Source organism: Cricetulus griseus, chromosome 2 (genome assembly GCF_003668045.3).
Source record: "Cricetulus griseus strain 17A/GY chromosome 2, alternate assembly CriGri-PICRH-1.0, whole genome shotgun sequence".
NCBI classification, from domain to species: domain Eukaryota; kingdom Metazoa; phylum Chordata; class Mammalia; order Rodentia; family Cricetidae; genus Cricetulus; species Cricetulus griseus.
The window spans coordinates 253,216,283-253,239,662 of NC_048595.1; the positions used below are offsets into that span (position 1 = coordinate 253,216,283).

Genomic DNA, 23,380 nt, shown 5'->3' on the forward strand with positions numbered 1-23,380 from the left:
GTGACACTGGGGGTGAGCAGCAGTGTGGCTGTGACACTGGGGGTGAGCAGCAGTGTGGCTGTGACACTGGGGTGAGCAGCAGTGTGGCTGTGACACTGGGGTGAGCAGCAGTGTGGCTGTGACACTGCGGGTGAGCAGTGTGGCTGTGACACTGGGGGTGAGCAGTGTGGCTGTGACCCTGGGGGTGAGCAGTGTGGCTGTGACACTGGGGTGAGCAGCAGTGTGGCTTTGACACTGGGTGTGAGCAGTGTGGCTGTGGCACTGGGGGTGAGCAGCAGTGTGGCTGTGACACTGGGGGTGAGCAGTGTGGTTGTGCTTTTCCTGCCTTTCTATAGTTTTCTGTTTGGTATTTTTGTTTTATTCAAATCACATTTCTGGATATAAGTTGTGTGTTTTTTAATCTCTTTTGAGCCTTACAATGTTATGTACATTGTGGTGGCTCAGCAAACAGTTTCATGTACACAAAAGTCCAGTATTCTGTTGGGCAACTTCAGTTCTGACTACAAAGCCATGGGAAACAAGAGTTACACGTTCTCTAAGTCAAAATAGATGACCTTCCTCTTGTTTAGACTCCATAGTATACCTGTAATTGTGTTAACATAGTCGTTTATGGTGGTTCTCCCGGAAGTCTACTAAATAATTCTATGTTTTGTCTACTCTCTTACAGAGTTACAAATTTTGTCAAGGAAAACTACAGCTGATTTTAGATCAGTTGGATCCTGGGCAACCCAAAGATGTAAGTTTAAAGGATAGCTGTTCTGTTCGGTAAGATACCATGCCCTCATCTAGACTGCAATTAGTAGCAGTTGGCTGTTTGTGGTGGTGGTGGTGGTGTTTGCTGTTTGATTTTGGCCTTGATTATTATAAGCAATCTTGGGTTGGTTACAATGATTAGCTTTTCTGTATGAAATGGACACTCAATCGTGTTACTCACACACTCACTCAGTCACTCACTCACTTCATTCCTTCTTTCCTTTTCTTCCCACGTGTCTGCAGGTGCATATGGGTTCGCGCGCACGCGTGTGCGTGCGTGCGTGCGTGCGTGCGTGCGTGCGTGTGTGTGTGTGTGTGTGTGTGTGTGTGTGTGAAATCCAGAGGTCAACATCACTTGTCATCCTCCGTTGCTTACGTTATTTATCTATTTATCTACGTTGAGACAGGGTCTTTTACTGAACCTGGTATTCACCGATTGAACTCTCTGGCTTTTGAGCTTCCAGTTTCTTCCATTGCTCCCTTCAGTCTCCCAGTGTTAGAGCTACAGATATGCACAACTGTGCCTGGCTTTTTATGAGGTTTCCGGAGGATGTGGACTAGGGTCTTCATGTCCCCCAAGGAAGAATTTCTCTAGAGACTTTTTTTGTTGTTGTTTGAGGAATATACATACTCCATTTGTTTTCCACTGGCTTCAGTTTGAAAGGGATAAAGACCTGTGTGGTTGTTTACATAGCTATCCCTTTTTTATTGTTAAGAAATCTCAGTGCTTGTTTTGTGTTTATAAAATGTGAGCATTTATTAAAGGTTATTTATTTATTTTTTTTGGAGGGGGATATTTTTTGAGGCAGGGTTTCTCTGTGGCTTTGAAGACTGTTCTGGAGCTAGCTCTTATAGACCAGGCTGGTCTCAAACTCACAGAGATCTGCCTGCCTCTGCCTCCCGAGTGCTGGGAGTGCCACCACTGCTCGGCTTATTAAAGGTTATTTTTAGTAGATAATATGATATACTATCATGTATAATGGCTTGAAATGTTTACATATTGGGAAGTGACTAAGTTGAGATAGTAAACATATATTTTACCGCCCATAATTAGCCTTTTTAAAAATTTTGATTGAGTGGCTTACATTCTTTTCTGAAAAGTTTTTAGGATTAGAATATATTACACATATGCATTGTGTCATAGAATAGATATCACCAATATTTTCCTAGGTGACTGATATTTTGTATTTGACAAACATCTCACCAATTTTTATTCATGAATCTTGAATAGTTTATTAGAAAAAAGAGTTTGGGGCCAGCAAGGTGGATCAGCAAGTGACGTGCTTGCCACCACCCCGCTGATCTGAGTTGAGTCCCTGGGACCCACATAGTAGAAGGAGAAAACTGCTTCCTGTTGTCCTCTGACCTTCACAAATGCTCCCACACCTGTACACATCTGCTCTCACACCCATTACATCCGCCCTCACACACTAAATAAATAAATAAATAATGAAAAGCATTTCAAAAGAAAAGAGAATTTTGAAGAAGCAATTGTATTAAATTATATCTGTTCATATTTTGAGAGTTTTTTGAAACTATTGATGTCTTTTTTTTATGAGAAAGTTTGAATTAGAAACAATAGGAGTTTTAAAAACGATAACACAATAAGTATTTATTTCTAAGTGTTTCTAATTACATATTTTGTATTATTTCATGAAAAATAAGTTTATATCTTATTTATTAAAGAGAATTTAATATGGCCTTATTTTTAAAACTGTGCTAGTGAAGGAAAGAGAGGTTTGTGTGTCCTATTTCCTAGGACCAGGACCATGTATAGTACAGTGAGGAAGGTGGTTTTTATGTTGTTTATTGGGAGAAACAAATTTTATCGAAGCAAAGAGGATAAAAGGTGAACTCAACTTTTAAAAATACAGCAGTGTACAGAAACAGATGAAAAAAATTTACTCAAGAAGAAAAATTCATAGACTGGACCTCAAATTAAAACATTTGTTTGTAAGGCCCAAAAAGCATACAGTGAGAATGGAAGACAAGTGTAGTTACTTTTCTATTGCTGTGATAAAACACAGAACCAAGGCAACTTATCAAAGGAAGCATTTAATGTGGCTTACAGTTTCAGTTCATAATGGCAGAGGGAAGGAACAGCTGAGTTTTCAGGTGTCCATCCATGGCAACAGAACAGGAGTCGTTTGAAAACTCAAAGCCGGCCCCCTTCTTCAGCAGACCTCCTAATCCTTGCCAAGCAGTTCCAACAGCTGGAAACCAAGAATTCAAGTACATGAGCCCATGGGGCCACCACAACCAGTACAGATAAATTATTTTGGAAATGTGTTTTGCAAAAGCTGGAACGCAACTGCATATGGAAATAGAAAATCAGGAGTATTTGGCCTTAATGCTTAGGCAGCCAAGGAAAATGATAACCTTTGTATATTGTAAGGAAATCTTTCTTTTAAAACTGCTGGCATTAACTGTATTTTTAAAATTTCTCTAGTAGTCCTAATGTGTTTTCTTTGCTGTGTCACTTAAATAACATTGACCATATTTTCCTTATGAAAGGTATAAAAACAGAGTTTTTAAAAATTAATTGAATTTCTTTTTAGATAGTTGCACCTGTGTGTGTAGCATCTACTGGTTACTCTCACTCCTAGCCTAGCCTGTCCACATCAGCCTCTTCCTAAAATCTTTCATACTTATTTTTGTTAATTCAAAAAAGCTTTTTCTGAGTTTATTAGCGTTATAGGCTAATAAATCAGTTTGCCCGAGAACAGTACTGAAATTCATCCAGAATTAGGATCTTGGAGTTTGTGTCACAGAATTGAATTTCCTTTTTAAAATTCATTTTTAAAAACTTTTATTAGTAAATTTTGTTCTTTGACAATATCATACAAATATTTAATGTATTTTCATTACTTACTCCACCCTCTATTGTCTCCCTCTTAACCTTGATTGTTCTTACTACTCACTAAATCTCATAACTTTTTATTTTGTTTCATTTTCCCCTGACTAGGGCTGTCTGCGTGGCCCTGGGTTTGGACATGTCTACTGCAGCTTGTGGGCTCAGTAGTGGGTACAAAATTGGATACTATTCCTTTCCTTCTGTCAGAGTCTGTTAGTTGGCAATAATTTAATAAGTGCTAGGGTCCCATGAGCTCCTCTCACACCCACAGTCTGTGGGCATGACTGGTCTTGTAGAGTTCACAATCGCCGTGACTATGTCTTGCTTAGAAGATGCAATTTCCCAGCCCTTCTCTTCATCTCCCTGCTTTGTTGCCCCTCTTCTGTGATGATCCAGGAGCCTTATGGAGATGGTGCAGATGTTTTGTGTAGGGCTGATCTTTCAACTGTCACGTGTCTTCAGTATCTTACACAGCCACAGATGCCTGCATTGACCTCTGATCACTGCAAAGAGCTGCCCTTCTGATTAAGCTTAGATGAGCATAGGATTTTGTTGGTCCATTCTTGGTTGGGCCACTTGAGACAGGTCACCTGGGGAGGTATCTTGGCTGAAGGTCTTTTAAGCCTCAGACTTTTGGGTATGTCATTTAGTCTCAATTTTTCAAATATATTATTTGTCAGAAATGCTTCTATTTAAATGAAAAGTTCTAATTTATCCTATTGAAACCTAAGAAGTTGGAGAATACTTTCTTTTCTTTCCTTTTGACATTTTGCATTCTGCTTTATTTTCTTGATTATTCATAAAAACTGCTAAACTGGGTATGAGACCATTTAAACTATTTTCATATAGTAAAAATTTCGTCTTCAATTTAAACTGATTACTTGTAAATATATTCTTGCTTAGAATCCTTTCTTCTGGGTATATTACAGGTAGTAAATTGTTAATGGGATTTTGCTCTAGAGGTTACCTGTAAATGTGAAATTACTTAATATTGGAAGCTCTTTGATTTTTCAAACCCTCTTCCTAACCTTGCATGCCTGTCACATGGGTGTGTTTAGGAGTTGTTCCTCGATGGGACTTTGTAGCATCCTGTATTTCCCTCTCATCTGAAACAGTTGAGTCTATGACGAGGTCTCTGCTGCCTCATTGTCACTCCCTGTGTTTGATTTGTTGCAAGTGACCAGACTTTGAGTAGAAGCTTGGCCCTGCTGTGCTGCTTTTTAACAGTTGTGCAAATGAAGCTTTGCTCTACTGAAGTGGAGCCTTCTCCACTCATGTCCCTTGGGTCATAGTGTTTTGGGGGGAATTCTGATTGGATTCTATGATGATTAGGAAGTAGCCTTTCTGGGGGAAGGCAGAAATTCAATTTTGCATTTCATCGCTGAATTAGGTTTCAGCTTCAGTGGCTAGAAGGCCAGAAAATGTGGTCCAGGGGAAAAATGAAAACATTTGATCAGACTGTTCCCTGGGAGTTGTTCACTGGAATGGGAATGCTTTCCCAGTGGCTATGTGGGCAGTGTGCTGGAATTAAATCCAGCAATCTGTAACATCTCTAGCGGAAGGCTTATAAAGAGTGGGGTTGTCCAGGATGAGGCTCCTGGAAAATGCTGCTTGGCAAGTCCAGTGCAGTCACCATCCTTTCTCTTAGCTGAAACACAGTCATAGTACACTTACTGTTTCAGATTTCGTTACAAAAGACAGCCTGTTTTTTGTTTTCTCTATTTAGCATTTAGTTCACATAAAAGTTATTTTATAAAAGGGCATGTAATTCTCAAAAGTGACTCATTAAAACATAGCTTTTCTGGTTCTTCCTTTTGATAGTTTGTTAAATATTATCTTGGAGAATTGAAATTGTAGCATTAGTAATGTTGTTATTTTAAAATCTATAGGTGAGATATGAAGCTTTACAAACACTATGCTCAGCTCCTCCATCTGATGTCCTGAACTGTGAAAACTGGACCACTCTCTGTGAAAAACTGACCATGTCACTGTCCGATCCAGATCCTATGTTCACTGTAAGGAGTCGGCCATGAATCCATCATTGGGATTTCCTTAGTAGCTCAGCTGTGGAACTTTAGTTTAGGGTTTAAATTACAGGAGAAACAGGAGGCAGGTACATGGGAAAACAGGCTATCCAGATACAGTTATCTGATTTAAATCCTACTCTTCTGTCAGTGGCGATAGTATTAGACTTGGTGTGGGGGGGGTTGATTTGGGAAACACTTTTGTTAGTTAGATCAAAAGAAAAAGAAGTTTGCCTAATACTTGGATGCAATTCAAAGTTACAAACTCAAGGAAGTAGTCTACACTTGTATAAAAACTTTGATATGAGGACTTCAAGGGGAGTGTAAAAAAGTATTCCTAGGGTTACCTTTAGCATTTCAATGCTAAGAAGAAATACAATTGTCAGTTTGCCTGTATTTTTCCCCTTATCTAATGGAAGGGAATCATGTCTGATTATATTTACTTTCTTTTAAAAATGATAACTCTATAAACATGTTAGAAGTTTCTAATGGGCCACTGCAAGTTGCTTTAGCTATTGTGCATTGCTGTGCAGCAAGGTTCTGCTCATTGATGGAGTTAACAAATCACAAACAATTGTTATAAAGAAAACTAGAGATGGGATCAAATCATTTTGGGAAAATATGGCATCCTTTCATTTTAAGCTTGTGCTGCATCTAAATTGCTATCTATATCATTGCTGTTCTATACAACTGTTATGTGCAACTGACTGAAGCCTGTGGTGGTGAGTTGCTGCAACTATAAACACGGACTTCAAACACTTCACAGCCTTTGTGCAGTGGGAGTGTCTTAAGAGTTATTGGAAAATATCACTAATCATCTGGGGACCTATTTTCCTGTGAAAATATTAGCCTGGGTGATATAAACACGGTTATTAATTTTGTTCCTGTAGATTAGAAAATGTGAGGCAAAATTGGTTTTATTTAATGGCAACTTGTATTTCACTAGTAGAATTAGTCTTCTTACAATATTCAGGTGGTTTGAAAGAAAATAAAGGGACAGGCACCATTTTAATGCTTACTAGTGTCAGGCACATTTTAACTACATTTAGTTTTCATTCAGTTTATTTTGTGATATTTTCTCTGTGAGTTTTGATAAATTGAAAATTAAAAATTTTATGTAGTATTTTTTTTTTTTTTCCTAGTGAATAGGCGCCGTTCCTAGAAAGACTTCCGAGTGCTTACTTAAGTTAACTATAGATAAAGGATTCCTGGACTTGGGAATGTGAGGTCTTGCAATACAGTGTTGCCTGTGGGTCCACTGCTGGATGACACCATTTAATAAGGACTGTAGACCCTCCATGCAAGCCTCCAGCCTCATTTCACAGCATCCGCTGACCCATCTATCCTGTGTTTTCTGCTCCTGTTACCTGCTGTTACAAGATTCCACAGCAATGCCTTTTTGCCATCTGTTTTACTATTAGGATGCGATTAATTTTACTTTTGGCTGAACAAGAACATTCCTTTTAAAGAAGACATGCCCTTCATCTGGTTTTGGATAGTGTATTTTGTGTTTATTTTCTGTTTAAATGTGTAAAGTGTTTCATCTGTGCTGTTGTGAGAAGCTTAGATGAGGATGTTCTGTCTCTTTTCTGTAGGACCGGATTTTAAAGTTTTATGCACAGACTTTTACACTCTCACCGTTACACATGACCAAGGAAATTTATATAAGCCTAGGTATGTTTGTTATATCACTTCAAATGTTTTTCTCTTATATGTACTTAAAAATGCATAAGCAATGACTTTTCCCAGAAACGTTGTGTAGTATAATGGCTATGTATTTTCATCTTTGTTTTCAGCTAAATATCTGGAGTTGTACTTTCTTTCTAGAGAAAATCACATTCCTACTCTTTCAACTGGAGTAGACATAACCAGTTCTAATGTGATCCGCTTACTGAAAAAGGTATCTGTTTACTAAAATGTACATTATGTAAAGTAGATCTGTTATTTCAGAATTATACTATTTTGAGAGATTTTGTACGCTGCTTACAGGTTCGCCTTCTGAATGAATACCAGAAAGAGACTCCATCTTTTTGGATTCGTCACCCAGAGAAGTAAGTCCCTCAAGTCAGGCAATGTAAGGCATGGACTATGCTCTTCAGTTATTTAAAAGACAGAAGGAAACAGTGGTCTTCGGGGACTTACATGGTTCAATGTGCTGTTTAGGTTTTGTCAGCCTGATACAAAATAGAATCACCCAGGAAAGGAAGCCCTCAACTGACAATTGCTCTCATCACATTGGCCTTCTTAATAGGGGAGCATTTTCTTAACTGCACATTGATGCAGGAGGGCCTCCTGTAGATGGTGCCTTCTGTAGGCTCATGGCCTGGGCTGCATGAGAAAAGGGTTTGGTGAAAAAGAGGAAGCAGGCTTGAGGAGGCAAGCCAGTACAGTGCCTCTATGATTTCTGCCTGAAGCTCCTGCCTTAGGTTCCTGTCCTGGCTCCCCTTGATGATAGAGTATAACTTGTAAACAAAAGTGAACCTTTTCCTTTTCAAGTTGCTTTTGTTTGTGGTGTTTATTACAGCAACATAGAAGCACATTAGCACAGAGGGTATTAATACAGTTTTTCATTGCTATATGTGTACTTAGATGTGGAAATGGCTTCACCCAAGTACTGTTTTATGTCACCTACAATACTGTGAAAGTAGGGTGTTGAGGTCTTGGGTTCTTAGTAATGTTTGCTACTTTTGAGAAATTTCTTAAAAAAACTTTGATCATGTTGTAAGAGCATCTTTGATTCTAAAACTAAAAGTTACATTTGGAGACTTGGGTGTTGAAGTAGAAAGAACTTAGGTATTTAGAACTGAAAAGCTGACTGTGGCTCTTGACCTCTACCCTTTATAGAAAATAGAAAAAAATTCTGAAGGTTATATCCCACATTGTTATCTCATGTAGATAAGGACATCACTGATCCCACCCCCACTAACCTGTTTGTTTATTTTTAAAATTCCTTCCCAAACTCTAAGGTATATGGAGGAAATTGTGGAGAGTACTTTGTCCCTGTTATCAGTCAAACATGATCAAAGTCATCTTGTCTCACAGAAGATTTTGGAGCCCATCTACTTTTTTGCATTAGTTGATACTAAAGCTGTGTGGTTCAAAAAATGGATGGTAAGGAAAAATTGTGTTTTCTCTATCATTTTAGAGACTAGCTAGTTTTATGTGCTCAGAGAGAGCCTAGTTCTAATTGATTTTCTGCACATGTTAATGCCTTTAACCTGTACACAGATGGATGTGGCAGTAGGGGCCCATGCCCTGTTTGTGTGTGGGGGGGTGTCAGATATATGGCATGGGGACACTGTTTTGCCTAGTGAAAGTCAGGGTAGGAATTTAAGTGTTGATCCACTTGAGTCTGTTTAAGATGAATTATTCTGTTAACGATCTTAATTTTCAGCAATCTAAACCTTCAAAAATTTTAAATAGCTGTGGTAGGGCATAAGGATTCAGGGCTCAATTTTACTGGGTTCTCAACCTTCCTGATGCGGAGACCCATTAATACAGCTCCTCATGCTGTGGTGACCCCCAGACATACAATTATTTTTACTGCTGCTTCCTAACTGTAATTTTGCTATTGGTAGGAGTCATAATGTAAATATCTGATATGCAGGATATCCATATGTGGCTCCCAAAGGGATCTCGAGTCACACATTGAGAACTACTGGTTTAGAGGCTAATGCCTAGAATTAGTTTTGCTTGCTGCTTCCTGCACCTGCATTTGAGGATATGTTTAATGCCAGAATCTGGCAGTTTCCAGTGAAGCTTATGACAGCCCCCAATTGAAGGTCATGTTAATGCAATCCTTATACTGTCACCTGTCAGCTGATGTGGAATAACAGAGCCCCTATCTTGTAGCTGCAGCAGCAGCAGCAGCAGCAACACTGACTTCTGTGCTTATGTCTTTGTCTTTCTCACCTTGTCTACCCAGAGCTAGGTGTTTATGCTGCTGGAGTATAGACAGGGGACAGGGACTTGCCATGCAAGCAATGACCCTCTCACTGAGCACTCAGCAGAGGCGTTTGCCTGCTGCTTAGCTGCTTTTGTCTTTTGATGTTGGAAGCCTATGATATATGTATGTCCAGTTTATTAGAACACAACTCTGTAGTGGTAGCCTAACATGACATATGTGTTTGAAAGTCTTTTAAATTTATTTTTATTAATTAAATAAATTCAATTAATTGGCCTGAATCTTTTGTACCCTATATCTGATAACATTTTCTTCATTTTCTCAAAGATAAAACTAGTCTTATTGAAGACAATATGTAAAAGATTTAAGAGCACATTAAAGAAAGCCCTATTCAACACAGGATAACCATTAAGTCCTAATTTTATATAGATTCATATTTACATAACATATATTAATATTGTCAACTCTGTTTTAAGCAAAAATTAAATTATATCCTGATAACTGTTTGTGAAGCTTTTTTACTTAACATTTGATTTTCTATAAGTGAATGAGGCAGATTACAAAAAATAAACATCAGAAAATTATTAAATTAATTATTTTATTTATGCTTATGGAAACAATAGATATTTATCTCCTCCCCCCCTGTGTCCTTTGTGTCTAAGGTAAGGGTTGGCAGACATTTAATTTAAAGGGCCAGTCAGTAAGTGTTTCTAGCTTTGTGCACTGGACAGTTTTTGCAGCTTTTCAATATAAATGATACCAGCTCCAGTGTGCTCTAATAAAATGTTATTTACACAAATGCATAGTAGGTAGGATTGGTTTTAGGGCCATAGTTTTCTGACCTTTCTGATAAAGATGTAGTAAGGTTTTTTTTTTTTTTCAGAACTTCCTATTTATACACCAGGTTGGTTTTGAACTCACTATATAGTTGAAATGGGCATGAACTTCCAATTCTCATGTCTCTAGCTCCTAAGTGCTGGGGATTATAGTTGTCAATCACCGTGCTTGGAGGAACAAGATAATACTAAAAGTAATTTCATTTATATACCAGCATATTTTCTTTAGTAATACTGAGAAAGGGATTAATAGTTTTTTAAAACATTTTAAGCCAGAGGGCCAAATCACACAGGGTTTTGGTGAAATTTGAATAAAATCACTGTCTAATGAATTAAAAATTCTACCATCAGAATTCTAATGAAGTTTTTAGTGACGTTTTGATTATTTTATTATTTTTAAATAAAATGAAGGAACAAATTTAAACATTAAAGCTGTTTAGCCAAATGCTTATAATTTTAGCTAAAATACTTATAATTTTCCTTGGCTTCCTACAATGTTATATATGTATGTGTTTTAGTTCTATCTAATATTTGTCCTAAGGAAATAAAACCATTTGGGGCACAGCCATTTATTTAAATATAATATTGGTATAAAATGACAAAGATGTTATCTTGTTGGAGTATCTCACCTTTGTAAATTTCTGTGCATGTAGTCAGTAACAATTAGTGGTCTTGTTTCCCTCTGATTTACACATCTCCCTGACTTGGATCATATACTGATAGTTGGGCAATACTACTTTGGAGGTATTTTTTAAAAAACTAGGTTAGTAAAGAATTGTTGCCCTCATCTCTAATCTGTCACTAAATGATCTATACTATTTTTATGTAATTTGCATTCTTGTGATTACTATGCTTGTAGTTCATTAGACATAGGTAAAACCAGCTTGACATTGATTATAATATTTTAAACCTAAGTTATGGTGTGGTTTATGATATTGTAAATGATGGAGGAAATGGATTTTAAATGACATACCTTTAACACTAAGTGCTTTTCTCTTTAATTTTAGCATGCGTATTACAGCAGAACTACGGTGCTAAGACTGCTTGAAAAGAAATATAAATCTCTGGTAAGCACATGTCTGCTTTTATGCTGAGAAGTAATATCACAAAAGATATGTGATGCAGTGCCTTAAGTATGCAGAGTTGAGTGGCGGTGATTAACGTTGGGTAATGAAGCACTCCCTTTTAAATTGACCTCAAATTCCTCTTTTATGCAATGTAAAGAGATAAAAGTTGAGTTTTAAAGTACAATAAGGGAAACAGGAAATAGGCAAGTATGTGGCAAATTGGGCTGCCATAAATGATGGTGTGGCTGGAGAGAAGCCATATTTTTAAGTATTAACATGTAATTTAACTCAGGTTAGCTGTTAATAAGGGAATTACTTCTATAAAATATACTGAGACACTTTGTGAAAGTGGCATGAAAAAACACCCAGTGAGAAATGCTTTTGTGTTTGCAAAAATTAATTTGAATTATACTAAATACAACTAGATACTGTTAATGTCTTACCCAAAATACCCATGTCCATTGCTATTATGGAGCAATGAGTAAGGATATGGAAAGAAATTGAAAAGAAATCAATAAAACTGATGATTGACAAACACAAAAAACGATATGGAAAGAAATTGAGAAGAAATCAGTAAAACAGGTAATAATTGACCAACATGAAAATATGTAATTTTAAAAAACATTTATGAAGGTAATAAATATGGTTTATGTATTGAGCCAGAACCTTGAAGCTATTTGAAGTCAGGATTCTTGGAATTGTGAATTTTTGGATTTGAGTAATGAAGTAAAAAGTGAACAAGGGGGAACTTGGTTTTGTGTTTGACACAGAAACCTGGAAGGAAAAGGCGAGGAACATTGACTAATGGCAGGGGAATTTATTTGTGGAGGTCAGAGGTCCTAGAAAATGTGTAGAACAATTGAAATAGATTCTTTTACATATTGTCTCTCTGTAATTTCCATTGAAAGGGAGATTTGTTGCTGTAAATACATCTCTCATAAGCAGGTCACCATTGTAGATCAAAGGGTTTGTACCTGGCCTGGTGTTTACCTCCTCCTCTGGTCATGTGTAGAATACCTTCCAGTAGTCAGTTGGGGTGAAGGCTCTAGATAGGTACCAGTTTGACTTCTCCATGTTCAGTGAGTTATGTAGGTGTTTTCTTTAGAAATCCTTACCATCAGTATGTAGAGAGCAACCAGTAGTCTTGGCAATATCTTGGGTGGTTTGGGGTTTTCCATGGCACTCCTTTGGCCAGTGATTCAATTAGATGTAACCATTCCTGCCACCAGGAGTTTCACTTGGTGCTGAGAGATGTTTAGTTTCACTTGGTGCTGAGAGATGTTTAGATGTATATGTGTATATGTACGCCACATATATACATACATATATATACAAGCATACGCATACACACACACACACACACACACACACACACACACACACACACACACACACACACACACACACACACACACACACACATTGGTGTTTTACCTGCATATATGTCGTATAAGGGTGTCACCTGGAGGTAGAATTACAGGCAGGTGTGTAAGCTGTTCGGTGGGTGTTGGTAATTGAACCCAGGTCTTCTGGAAGAGTAGCCAATGCTCTTAACAACTGAGCCATCTCTCCAGCCCCATCATTTTATGTATATATTTTAAGAAGTTTCTACTGTAGTGAGTTTCCATATGATCCCCCAAATGACCCTTAGTTTTAGCTGTCCCTCCCACTATTGCTTCCCTTAGCCCCTTTTCTCTCCCCTTTCTTATTTAATCCTCCCATTCCAGTCTCCCTTTCTCCCATCCATCCATATCTATTCTATTTCCCTTTCCTAGGGAGAGCCTTCCCCCACCAATCCCAGTGCCTTACTCTATGTTCTGTGGTTATACAGTTTGTAGCCTTAACAGGTAATACAGATTGAAGGCTTAACACCCACATTTAAGTGAATGTATACCATATCTGTATTTTGGGGTCTGATTACCTCATTCAGGATTATTTTTTTCTAGCTCTACTTATTAAGCTGTGAATTTAATGATTTCAAGCAACTTATTTTAAATTACTCTAGGTGGTAGTCACATTTTTGGAAAATGGGTTGAGAGTACTATAGAGAAGTATTAAGAAGTGACAGTTAAGGGACTGGGCAGTAAGATAAGAAACAGGTGATAGAAGTATGACTTGAAACTATGACAGATAATTTGTATAAAAAGATGATTCAGGAATGCCATATTTAGTAGGTAGGATTTAGAGACTGTGGCTTTTGAAGGGGCTATTGGTGAAACCTTGGATAAAGGCTTAGCCTAGGCAAGTAACAGTAGGAAACCATTTTCTGAGAAAGATGATGATGCTTAGATGTAGTAGGTTTGGGTGTAATGAGTTTGAAATGCAGGCCTTACCAGGCATAGATCTGGACCTCTAAAGTTTGGTTTAGGCAAGATGGAAGTGGAGACAGCTTCTGAAGAAAGCTGTGGATTTGGTGATTTTCTGGGAGGATTCTCAAAACCCAGCATGTATGCTTCTGGCTGCCATGTTTTAAAAGGAAAAGGAGCAAAATAAAAAAGAAAAGATATATTCAGATATCTAACAAAAGGATAAGTTTCTACCTGTCTTTTCCCCATTGGGCTCCCACAGGCCAGCTTAGGTCTTTCTCTCCACATCTTTGTTTGCATTCCCCACGTAGTGATATTCTGCCTGGTCACTGGCCAAAACCAAAACCAATTTATTCATCAACCAATAAAAGCAACACATATTCGCAGCACACAGAAAGACATTGCACTTCAACTAGGCACCTTTGCATTTTCAGTGCTTATCCTTTATTATACTCTAGCTTCCCCTACCCCCACTTGAGACTGGTCCCCAGCAGTTTTATATAGCCTAAGCCAACTCTCACCAGTTTTTTTTTTTTGTTACCAAGGGCATCTATTTTGTTCAGAAAAATATAATTAAAAGTCATCTATACGTATTATGTCTGTGGGACAGGAGAAATGGCTTAGCGCTTAAGGGCATTTGTTATCCTGCAGAGGACCCAGCACCTACATGCAGCTCACAACCACCTGTAACTCCATTGTAACTCCTCTCCTGACCTCTCAGGGCAGATGCATACACATGGTGCACAGAAACTCACACAGGGACTTATACATGAGTAATATTGATAAATAAAATTTAAAAAGCAGTATGTCTGTCATGAAGGAGTTGGAACTTTCTGCCATGGAGAATGGAAATATGATAATCGAGACCTTTGGGGACAACAGGATCGCACATCATTTTTTTATTGTATGTTTGTTTTTTTGAAATTTGAATTTTTTCAAAAACGTTTTTTGAAATTCTGATATTTGAGGTGGAAACAAATGCCAGATCTAGTTGGTATTTTGCTGGGTGGGTGAGAAGAAAAGCTCCCAAGTCAGGGAGCTGAGAAGAGACTTTATGTAACTGGGTGCGGGCTGGTTCTGTAAAGGCATACACACATCTAAAATAAAATGGGTATTCTATTTCTATAGTTATTTTATTTAAAAAATTAATTATGCTTTCCTGCATGTGTCAGTGCACCATGTGTGTACCTGCTGCCCAGAAGGTTTTGGATTGTCTGGAACTAGAGTTCCAGATGGTTGTGAGCCACCATGTGGGTACTAGGAATTGAACCTGATTTGTAAGAACAAGTGTTATTAACCACTGATCCATCTATCCAGTACCTGTAGTTTAAATGTTAGTAATTATTGGAGTGATTTTCTCAATTTGTATTTTCTTAAATTAATTTTTAAAAGTCAGCATGCTCAGTGACAGGATCTCATACAGTATTTCATACATACTCATCATTGGGCTTTTTAATAGCCTTGATTAATTTTTGAATTTTTGGACACAGTGGCTATGTATTCCCGAAACCAATCAGTTACTATTATTATTTTTTTAATTAGATAACTACAGCCGTTCATCAGTGTGTTCAGTACTTGGGATTGTGTGAGGCTATGAAAGCTGATGGAATTTTGGGGCATTCAAAGCAGTGTGGTAAGTCTTGTTTTCTTTATTTTGTATACTAAAATGACTAAATTTACTATTAAACACAGCTCAGTAATGGCTTACATTTCTTAAAAATCTTATTTCAAAAAATATTGTATTCATTGTACATGGTACTGTATTACTTTTAATATATGTGGTGAGCACATTTCACCCCTGCTTTATCTCTCTACCTTCCACTTTCTTACTTCCCATCCCCAGTCTGGTCTCTGCTTTAATATCGTGTGTGTGTGTGTGTGTGTGTGTGTGTGTGTGTGTGTGTGTGTGTGTGTGTGTGTGTGTGTTATATATATACATGCTTTATAAATAATGTGTATATATAATTTATGTGTATGAAGTATAGGAACTAAAAATGAGAGAAAATGCATTTGTCTGAGACTGGCTTAATTTCTTAATATGATTATCTCTAGTTGAATCTATTTTCCTGAAAATGACATAACTTCCTGTTTCTTTGTGTCTGAAAACACTATTCATTACACACACACACACACACACACACACACACACACACACGCACGCGCGCACACACACACACACACTCACACAAAAATATATACATATGTATACATCTCCATTCCGTTGTTGCTAGACACCTTGGTTGGTTCTGTGATTTAGCTGTTGTGAATGGTGTCTTGATAACATTGATGTGTAAACATGTCTGTGATACACTGACTTAGAGGTCTTTGTGCAAACACCCAGGAATGGTATATCTGGATCTTATGGTATTCTTTTGCATTTTCTGAGAAATCTCCATACTGATTTCTATAGTACCCAGGCTAATATACATTTCCAGCAACAATTTTAGGATTCCCTTTTATTCACATCCTCATCTGAGTTTTTTTTTTTAACTAACTTTCTATCTTTTTATTACTTTCATGTATATGTGTGTTTGTTTGTATGTATGTCTTTGCATCATATGCATGCCTGGTATTTGTGGAGGCATGAAAAGGGCACTGGATTCCCTGGAATTAGAGTTACAGATGGTTGTGAATGGTGTGATGGAAATTGAGCCCAGGTCCTCTGCAAGAGCAATTGCTCTTAACTACTGAGCCATCTCTCTAGACCTATTCATTACTTGTTTCCTTTATGACTGCTATTCTGATTGGGGTGAGATGGAACCCTGGTGTATTTTAGTTTGCATTTCTCTGATGGCTAGTGAGGCTGAATTTTTCATGCATTCTTTGCTCAGTTCTATTTCATCTTTTGAGAACTGTCATTCTTCTAATTGGATCACTTACTGACTGGGGAGCTTGATTTTCTGTTGTTTTCTTTTTGGAGTTACTTGTATATTCTAGATATTAATCTTCTCTCTGATGTGTAGCTAGCACAGATTTTCCACTGTCGTGTAGGCTGTTGGCATCCAGTTCACTGTTTGCTTGTTTGTATAGACATTTTTGATATGAGGTTTTTTCCTGAAAATGACATAACTTCCTGTTTCTTTGTGTCTGAAAACACTATTCATTACACACACACACACACACACACACACACACACTCACACAAAAATATATACATATGTATACATCTCCATTCCGTTGTTGCTAGACACCTTGGTTGGTTCTGTGAATGGTGTCTTGATTGTTGATTGTTGGCTTTATTTTTCTGAGCAACAAATTTTTATTGAAAAGTGTATTTTGAAGTTTCTTCCCTAATTTTGGACCTAGTAATTTTTGAGCTTTGGGTACTATTTTGAAATCTTGCATCCATTTTGAGATTATTTGTTCAGGTTGAAAGATAAAGATACAGTTTCACATTCATATGTGAAGATACTAATTGTCCCTGCACTACTTGGTGAAAGAGCTGTCTTCTCTAGTGTATATTTTTGGCCTCTTTGTAAAAAATGAGATGATAGTTTTTATTTGAATTGTGTTGGTACCGTGAGGTTCTGTTACTATGGCTTTATTAGAAAAGCTGAAATCAGGTTCCTTTAGACTTACCCTTTTTTGGTAAGGCTTTCTTTGACTCCCTAGTGTCTGTAGCACTTCCATGTGAATTTTGAGATTGTATAAACTATTTTTGTGACAAATGACACTAAAATTTTGATGGAAATTGGATTGAACCTGTAGGTTGCTTTTGGTAGTACAATCATTTTTTCATGTTATATTTAATCACTTCAGTATTAAAATTTTCTTTGTAGAAGTCAGTCACTTCTTTGGTTCAAGTTATAACAAGGAATTTTTCTGAAGCAGTTATGAATGAAATTGTTTTCTTGGTTTTATTCTCAGCATGCTTGTTTCTCTTAAATATGAAGGCTACTGATTTTTTCCTTTTTTTGATTTAAATTAGAAACAAGATTGTTTTACATGACAATCCCAGTTCCCTTCTCCCTCCCATCCTCCCCTACCACCTCCCCCCAACTAAAACTCTACCTATCACATATCCTTTCTGCTCCCCCTGGATGGTGAGGCCTTCCGTAGGGAGTCATAAGAGTCTATCATATGCTTTGAGATAGGGCCTAGGCCCACCCCCGTGTGTCTTGGCTCAGAGAGTATCCGTCTATGTGGATTGGGCTCCCAAGGTACACACCTATGCTAGGAATAAGTACTGAACTACAACAGGGGGTCCTGCAGATTTCCAAGGTTTCCTCACTGAAACCCATGTTCCTGGGGTCTGAATCAGTCCCATGCTGGTATTCCAGCTATAAGTCTGGGGACCAAGAGCTCCCCCCCCCCCCGATATTGAGGTCAGCTGTTTCTGTGGGTTTCACCAGCCTGGTCTGGTCCCCATTGCCCATCACTCATTCTTCTCTGCAACTGGATTCCAGTTCAGTTCAGTGTTTAGCTGTGGCTGTCTGCTTCTACTTCCACCAGCTGCTGGATGAGGGCCATCGGGTGGCATATAAGTCAGTCATCAATCTCATTATCAGGGGGGGCATTTAATGTAGTCTCTCCTCTGTTGCTTAGATTGTTAGCTGGTGTCATCTTTGTAGATCTCCAGACATTTTCCTATTGCCTTATTTCTCTGTAAACCTAAAATGTCTCCCCCTATTATGGTATCTCCATTCTTGTTATCTTCTATTCTTCCCCCGACTCAACCTTTCTGCTCCCTCGTGTCCTCTGCATCCCTCCTCTTCTTCCCTTCTTGAACAAGAAGGGAACACCTTCTTCCTGCTTCCTCCCTATTCGGGTGCTCTCAATTTGCTCAGGGGATCTTGACCCTTTCCCCTTCTCCAGGGGAGAATGTTTGTCTCTTTTAGGGTCCTCCTTGTTTACTAGTTTCTCTGGCAGTGTGGATTGTAGGCTGGTAATTCTTTACTCTATGTCTAAAATCCACATATGAGTGAGTACATATCATGTTTGTCTTTTTGTGATTGCGTTACCTCGCTCAGAATAGTTTCTTCTAGTTCCATCCATTTTCCTGCAAATTTCAAGATTCTATTGTTTTTTTTTCCCCCGCTGAGTAGTACTCCACTGTGTAAATGTACCACATTTTCTCTATCCATTCTTTGGTAGAGGGGCATCTAGGCTGCTTCCAGTTTCTGGCTATTACAAATAATGCTGCTATGAACAGATATCCTTGTTGTATGAATGTGCTTCTTTTGGGTATATGCCTAGGAGTGGAATTGCTGGATCTTGTGGTAGACTGATTCCCATTTTCTTGAGGAGTCACCATACTGATTTCCAAAGTGGCTGTACAAGTTGGCACTCCCACCAGCAGTGGAGAAGTGTTCCCCTTTCTCCACATCCTCTCCAGCATGAACTGTCATTGGTGTTTTTGATTTTAGCCATTCTGACAGGAGTAAGATGGTATCTCAGAGTTGTTTTGATTTGCATTCCCCTGATGGCTAAGGATGTTGAACACTTTCTTATGTGTCTTTCAGCCATTTTAGATTCCTCAATTGAGAATTGTCTATTTTAGTTCTATATCCCACTTTTTAATTGGATTGTTTGGTGTTTTTCCTCAATTGAGAATTGTCTATTTAGTTCTATATCCCACTTTTTAATTGGATTGTTTGGTGTTTTGGAGACTAGCTTCTTGAGTTCTTTGTATATTTTGGAGATCAGCCCTCTGTCAGACTGGGGTTTCCCAGTCTGTGGGCTGCCGTTTTGTCTTGCTGACTGTGTCCTTTGCCTTACAGAAGTTTCTCAGTTTCAGGAGGTCCCATTTATCAATTGTTGATCTCAGTTTTTGTGCTACTGGTGTTATGTTCAGGAAGCAGTCTCCTGTACCAATTCATTCAAGGGTATTTCCCACTTTATCTTCTAATAGGTTCAATGTGGCTAGGTTTATGTTGAGATCTTTGATCTGTTTTGTCTTAAGTTTTGTGCAGAGCAAAAGGCTTGGGTCTATCTGTAGTCTTCTACATGTTTTCATCCAGTTATGCCAGCACCATTTGTTGAAGATGTTCTCTTTGTTCCATCGTATAAATTTGGATTGTTTGTAAAAAATCAGGTGTTCGTAGGTGTGTGGGTTTATATCAGGGTTTTCAACTCTATTCCATTGGTCTACCTGTCTATTTTTGTGCCAATACCAAGCTGTTTTCAGGACTATAGCTCTGTAATAGAGCTTGAAGTCAGGGATGGTGATGCCTCCAGAAGTTCCTCTGTTGTACAGGGTTGTTTTGGCTATCCTGGGTTTTTTGTTTTTCCATATAAAGTTGAGAATTATTATTTCAAGGTCTGTGAAAAATTGTTTGGGGATTTTGATGGGGATTGCATTGAATCTGTAATTTTTTTTTTTTTTTTGGTTCTTTGAGACAGGGTTTCTCTGTTTAGCTTTGGAGCCTATCCTGGCACTCGCTTTGTAGACCAGGCTGGCCTCAAACTCACAGAGATCCGCTTTCCTCTGCCTCCCTAGTCCTGGGATTAAAGGCATGTGCCACCAATGCCCATCAGCTACTGATTTTTTATGTTGATTTTTGTATGTTAATTTTGTGTCCTATCATATTGCTGAAAGTGTTCATCAGAGCTAGGAGTTTTCTTATGATGTCTTTAGGGTCTTTTATATGTAGAGTAATTTTTGTATATAAGGATACTCTGCCTTTTATATTTGTATACTTTTTATTTCTCTTGTCTTATTATTCTAGCTAATACTCTATTGTATAATAGTTGGAGAAAGTGGACAGACACCCTTGTCTTGGTTCCTGATCTTGGTAGAAATACTTTTGTATTTTTCCACACTTAGTATGGTTGATGGCTTAAGGCCTTTGTTATATTGAGATATGTTCTTTCTATTCCTAGTCTCTTCAGGTCTTTTGTCATGAAAGGATGGTGGAATTTGTCAAAAGCCTCGAATATATCTATTGAGATGATTTTGTGATTTCTCTGAAATGATTATGTGATTTCTCTCAAGTTCATTTATCTACTGTATTATAGTTATTGGGTTGTATGTGTTGAACCATTCCTGTATCTCTGGAGGGGAGTCAGCTTTGTCATGATGAATGATTTCTTTGTGTTTTTGAGTTCAGTTTGGAAGCATTTAATTGAGAATGTTCACATGTAGTGTTCATTGGGGAGATTGGTCCATAATTCTTTTTTTTCATTGTTGTGCCTTTATTTGACCTAGGCAGCAGAGTAATACTGACTTTGTACACAGAGTTTGATCACTGTCCTCCTTTTTCTACTTTATGGAGTAGTTAGAAAAGCCCAGGTGTTAGTTCTTCTCTAAAAGTCTGGTAGAGCCAACAGTGCATTCATGTAGGCCTGGACTTGTTTTAGCAGGGAGATTTTATTTTCCTCTGCTTCAAACTCATTGCTTGCTCTATAACTCTTTAAAATGTTTATCTTGGGGTTAGAAAGATGACTTTGTCAGAGTAAGAGCACTGGATGATCTTTAGAGGACTCTGGTTTAATTCCCAGCACCCACATGGTGGTTCCTAGGAATGTGTTCTTCAAGTTTTAGGGAATTTGATACCCTTATAGCATCCAAGGGCACCAGGCATTCACCAGACAGATATTCAGGCAAAACACCCGTACATATAATAAATGCATCTTGAGAAATTGTTTATCTTCTATTAGTTTAATTTTGGTAAGTCATGTCTGTCTTGAATTCATTTGTTTCTTTTAGATTTTGTGTTTTTAAATGATATTCTGAATTTTCTTGGTATCTGTTGTATAACAATCATTTCTCTTTTAATTCTCATTTTTATTAACTTGGCTTTTCTCAGTATTTTGATTAATTTGGCTATGGGTTTGCCAATCTGTTTATTTTTTCAAATATTAACTCTATGAGCTGAGAAAATGGCTCAGAGGGATAAAATTACTGCTCATGCAAGCCATAGAGACCTGGTGAAAGGAAAGAACCCACTCTTGTAAGTTGTTTTCAGACCTCTGCACAAGTGATGTGGCATGTCAGTGCCAGCATTTTTGCTCATCATACTTTCTCTCTCTCTCTCTCTCTCTCTCTCTCTCTCTCTCTCTCTCTCTCACACACACACACACACACACACACACACACACACTCACACAAATAAAATTTAAAAATTAAAATAAGAACCAACTCGTTACTCTATGTCTTGTTGAATTCTATTTGTTGTTCACTTCAATGTCATTAATTTCTGCACTGATCGAAATTTTTCCTTTTTCTTGCCAATTTTTAATTTTACCTGTTCTTGTTTTTCCAAAGCCCTTAGCTGTTTCATTATTTATCTGATGTCTGTCTGGTTTGCTAATGTTGGCATCTGTAACTCTAAGTTCCCTACACTTGTTGTGCACTGTAGCTATTACTTTCTTATGTTTTGGTAATGACTATTTGTTAATTGCTGGTAGCATGGTAAGATAAAATAAATCTAAACCATGTGCTACAGTGACTTACGGAAACATATGTATTGTCTTTGAAATGAATATGTAGCCATACTTGTTGTATGCATCTCTTCACTATGTACTTGATTCTAATGCTCTAACTGTAATAATACACTGTCCTTTTCCCTCTACCATCAATTAACATCTTGAGTTATAAAATGTAAGAAAGAGGGCATGAAAAACAGGTGATGCAAAGTAAACTGTTGACCATCTATGATCAAGTTCACTACTTTATGATAAATATCCACTACTGCAGTCATTGTGGGTAAGGCAACCAGTGGAGAAATAAACAAAGCCCTGGTCCTCAAAGTAGAGCCTAAGAAGAGCACATCCATCACACAAGGAAATGAGAGCCATGTTCTGAAGTTCATGCTGAAAATCAACAGAGAAAAACACAGGGTGGGAGTGGGTGTCCAATCTCTCTCTCTCTCTCTCTCTCTCTCTCTCTCTCTCTCTCTCTCTCTCCAATCTCTCTCTCTCTCTCTCTCAACACAGAAAAACACAGGGTGGGAGTGGGTGTCCAATCTCTTTCTCTCTCTCTCTCTCTCCAATCTCTCTCCAATCTCTCTCTCTCTCTCTCTCTCTCTCTCTCTCTCTCTCTCTCTCTCTCACACACACACACACACACACACACACACACACACACACACTACTCACTCAACAGAGAAAAACACAGGGCAGAAAAACACAGTGAGTGTCCAATCACACACACACACACACACACACACACAAAAACAACCAAAAAACAAAAAAAACAACCTCCCCAAAAAAAACCAAAAAAAAGGAAACAAAAAACCACTGCATTTTGTGTAGCTTTTGCTCCCACCAAAGCTCATGCATACCTCATTAACAAACAAAACCTCAGCTTAGTGTTTAGACTATACATGGTTATCACTAACTCTTTTTGGTTACAGTTAGAGTGAGAGACCAGAAGATAGAATAGAATGATGTAAAAAAATGTGCCGTGTACTAAGGAAAGAAGCAGTGTGCTTTTGGAGAATTGACACAGCAGCTACAGGCAATGGAGTGGTAAATTTTAGGGACTAGTGTCATGAATGAGAAACCTTACACTTTGGATGATGTGAATGTTTGCTAGAAGGCAAGACACCACCCATTCAAAACTCTTGGGCGTAGAAATGCAAATGTATTTGAGAAGCAAGTGTCTGAAAATCGAGTGTTTGAAAAGATAGCACCTCCATGGTCTTTTGAACAATGCTGAAATTATTAAAGACTGGAGATTTTTAAAATTGCACT

At 37.9% G+C, this 23,380-nt stretch overlaps 1 protein-coding gene across 2 annotated transcripts in view; it reads left to right on the forward strand.

Annotated features, from left to right (window-relative positions):
- Tbc1d32 (TBC1 domain family member 32) overlaps window positions 1–23,380 on the forward strand; it is a 211,048-nt gene that overhangs the window by 34,784 nt on the left and 152,884 nt on the right. For both annotated transcript variants that reach the window (XM_027402084.2, XM_027402082.2), the window contains exons 4-11: window positions 668–736; window positions 5,497–5,622; window positions 7,227–7,305; window positions 7,428–7,531; window positions 7,621–7,682; window positions 8,598–8,742; window positions 11,379–11,438; window positions 15,287–15,377. In XM_027402084.2, the coding sequence (XP_027257885.1) occupies window positions 668–736; window positions 5,497–5,622; window positions 7,227–7,305; window positions 7,428–7,531; window positions 7,621–7,682; window positions 8,598–8,742; window positions 11,379–11,438; window positions 15,287–15,377 (736 nt within the window). The remainder of the gene's footprint in view (window positions 1–667; window positions 737–5,496; window positions 5,623–7,226; window positions 7,306–7,427; window positions 7,532–7,620; window positions 7,683–8,597; window positions 8,743–11,378; window positions 11,439–15,286; window positions 15,378–23,380) is intronic.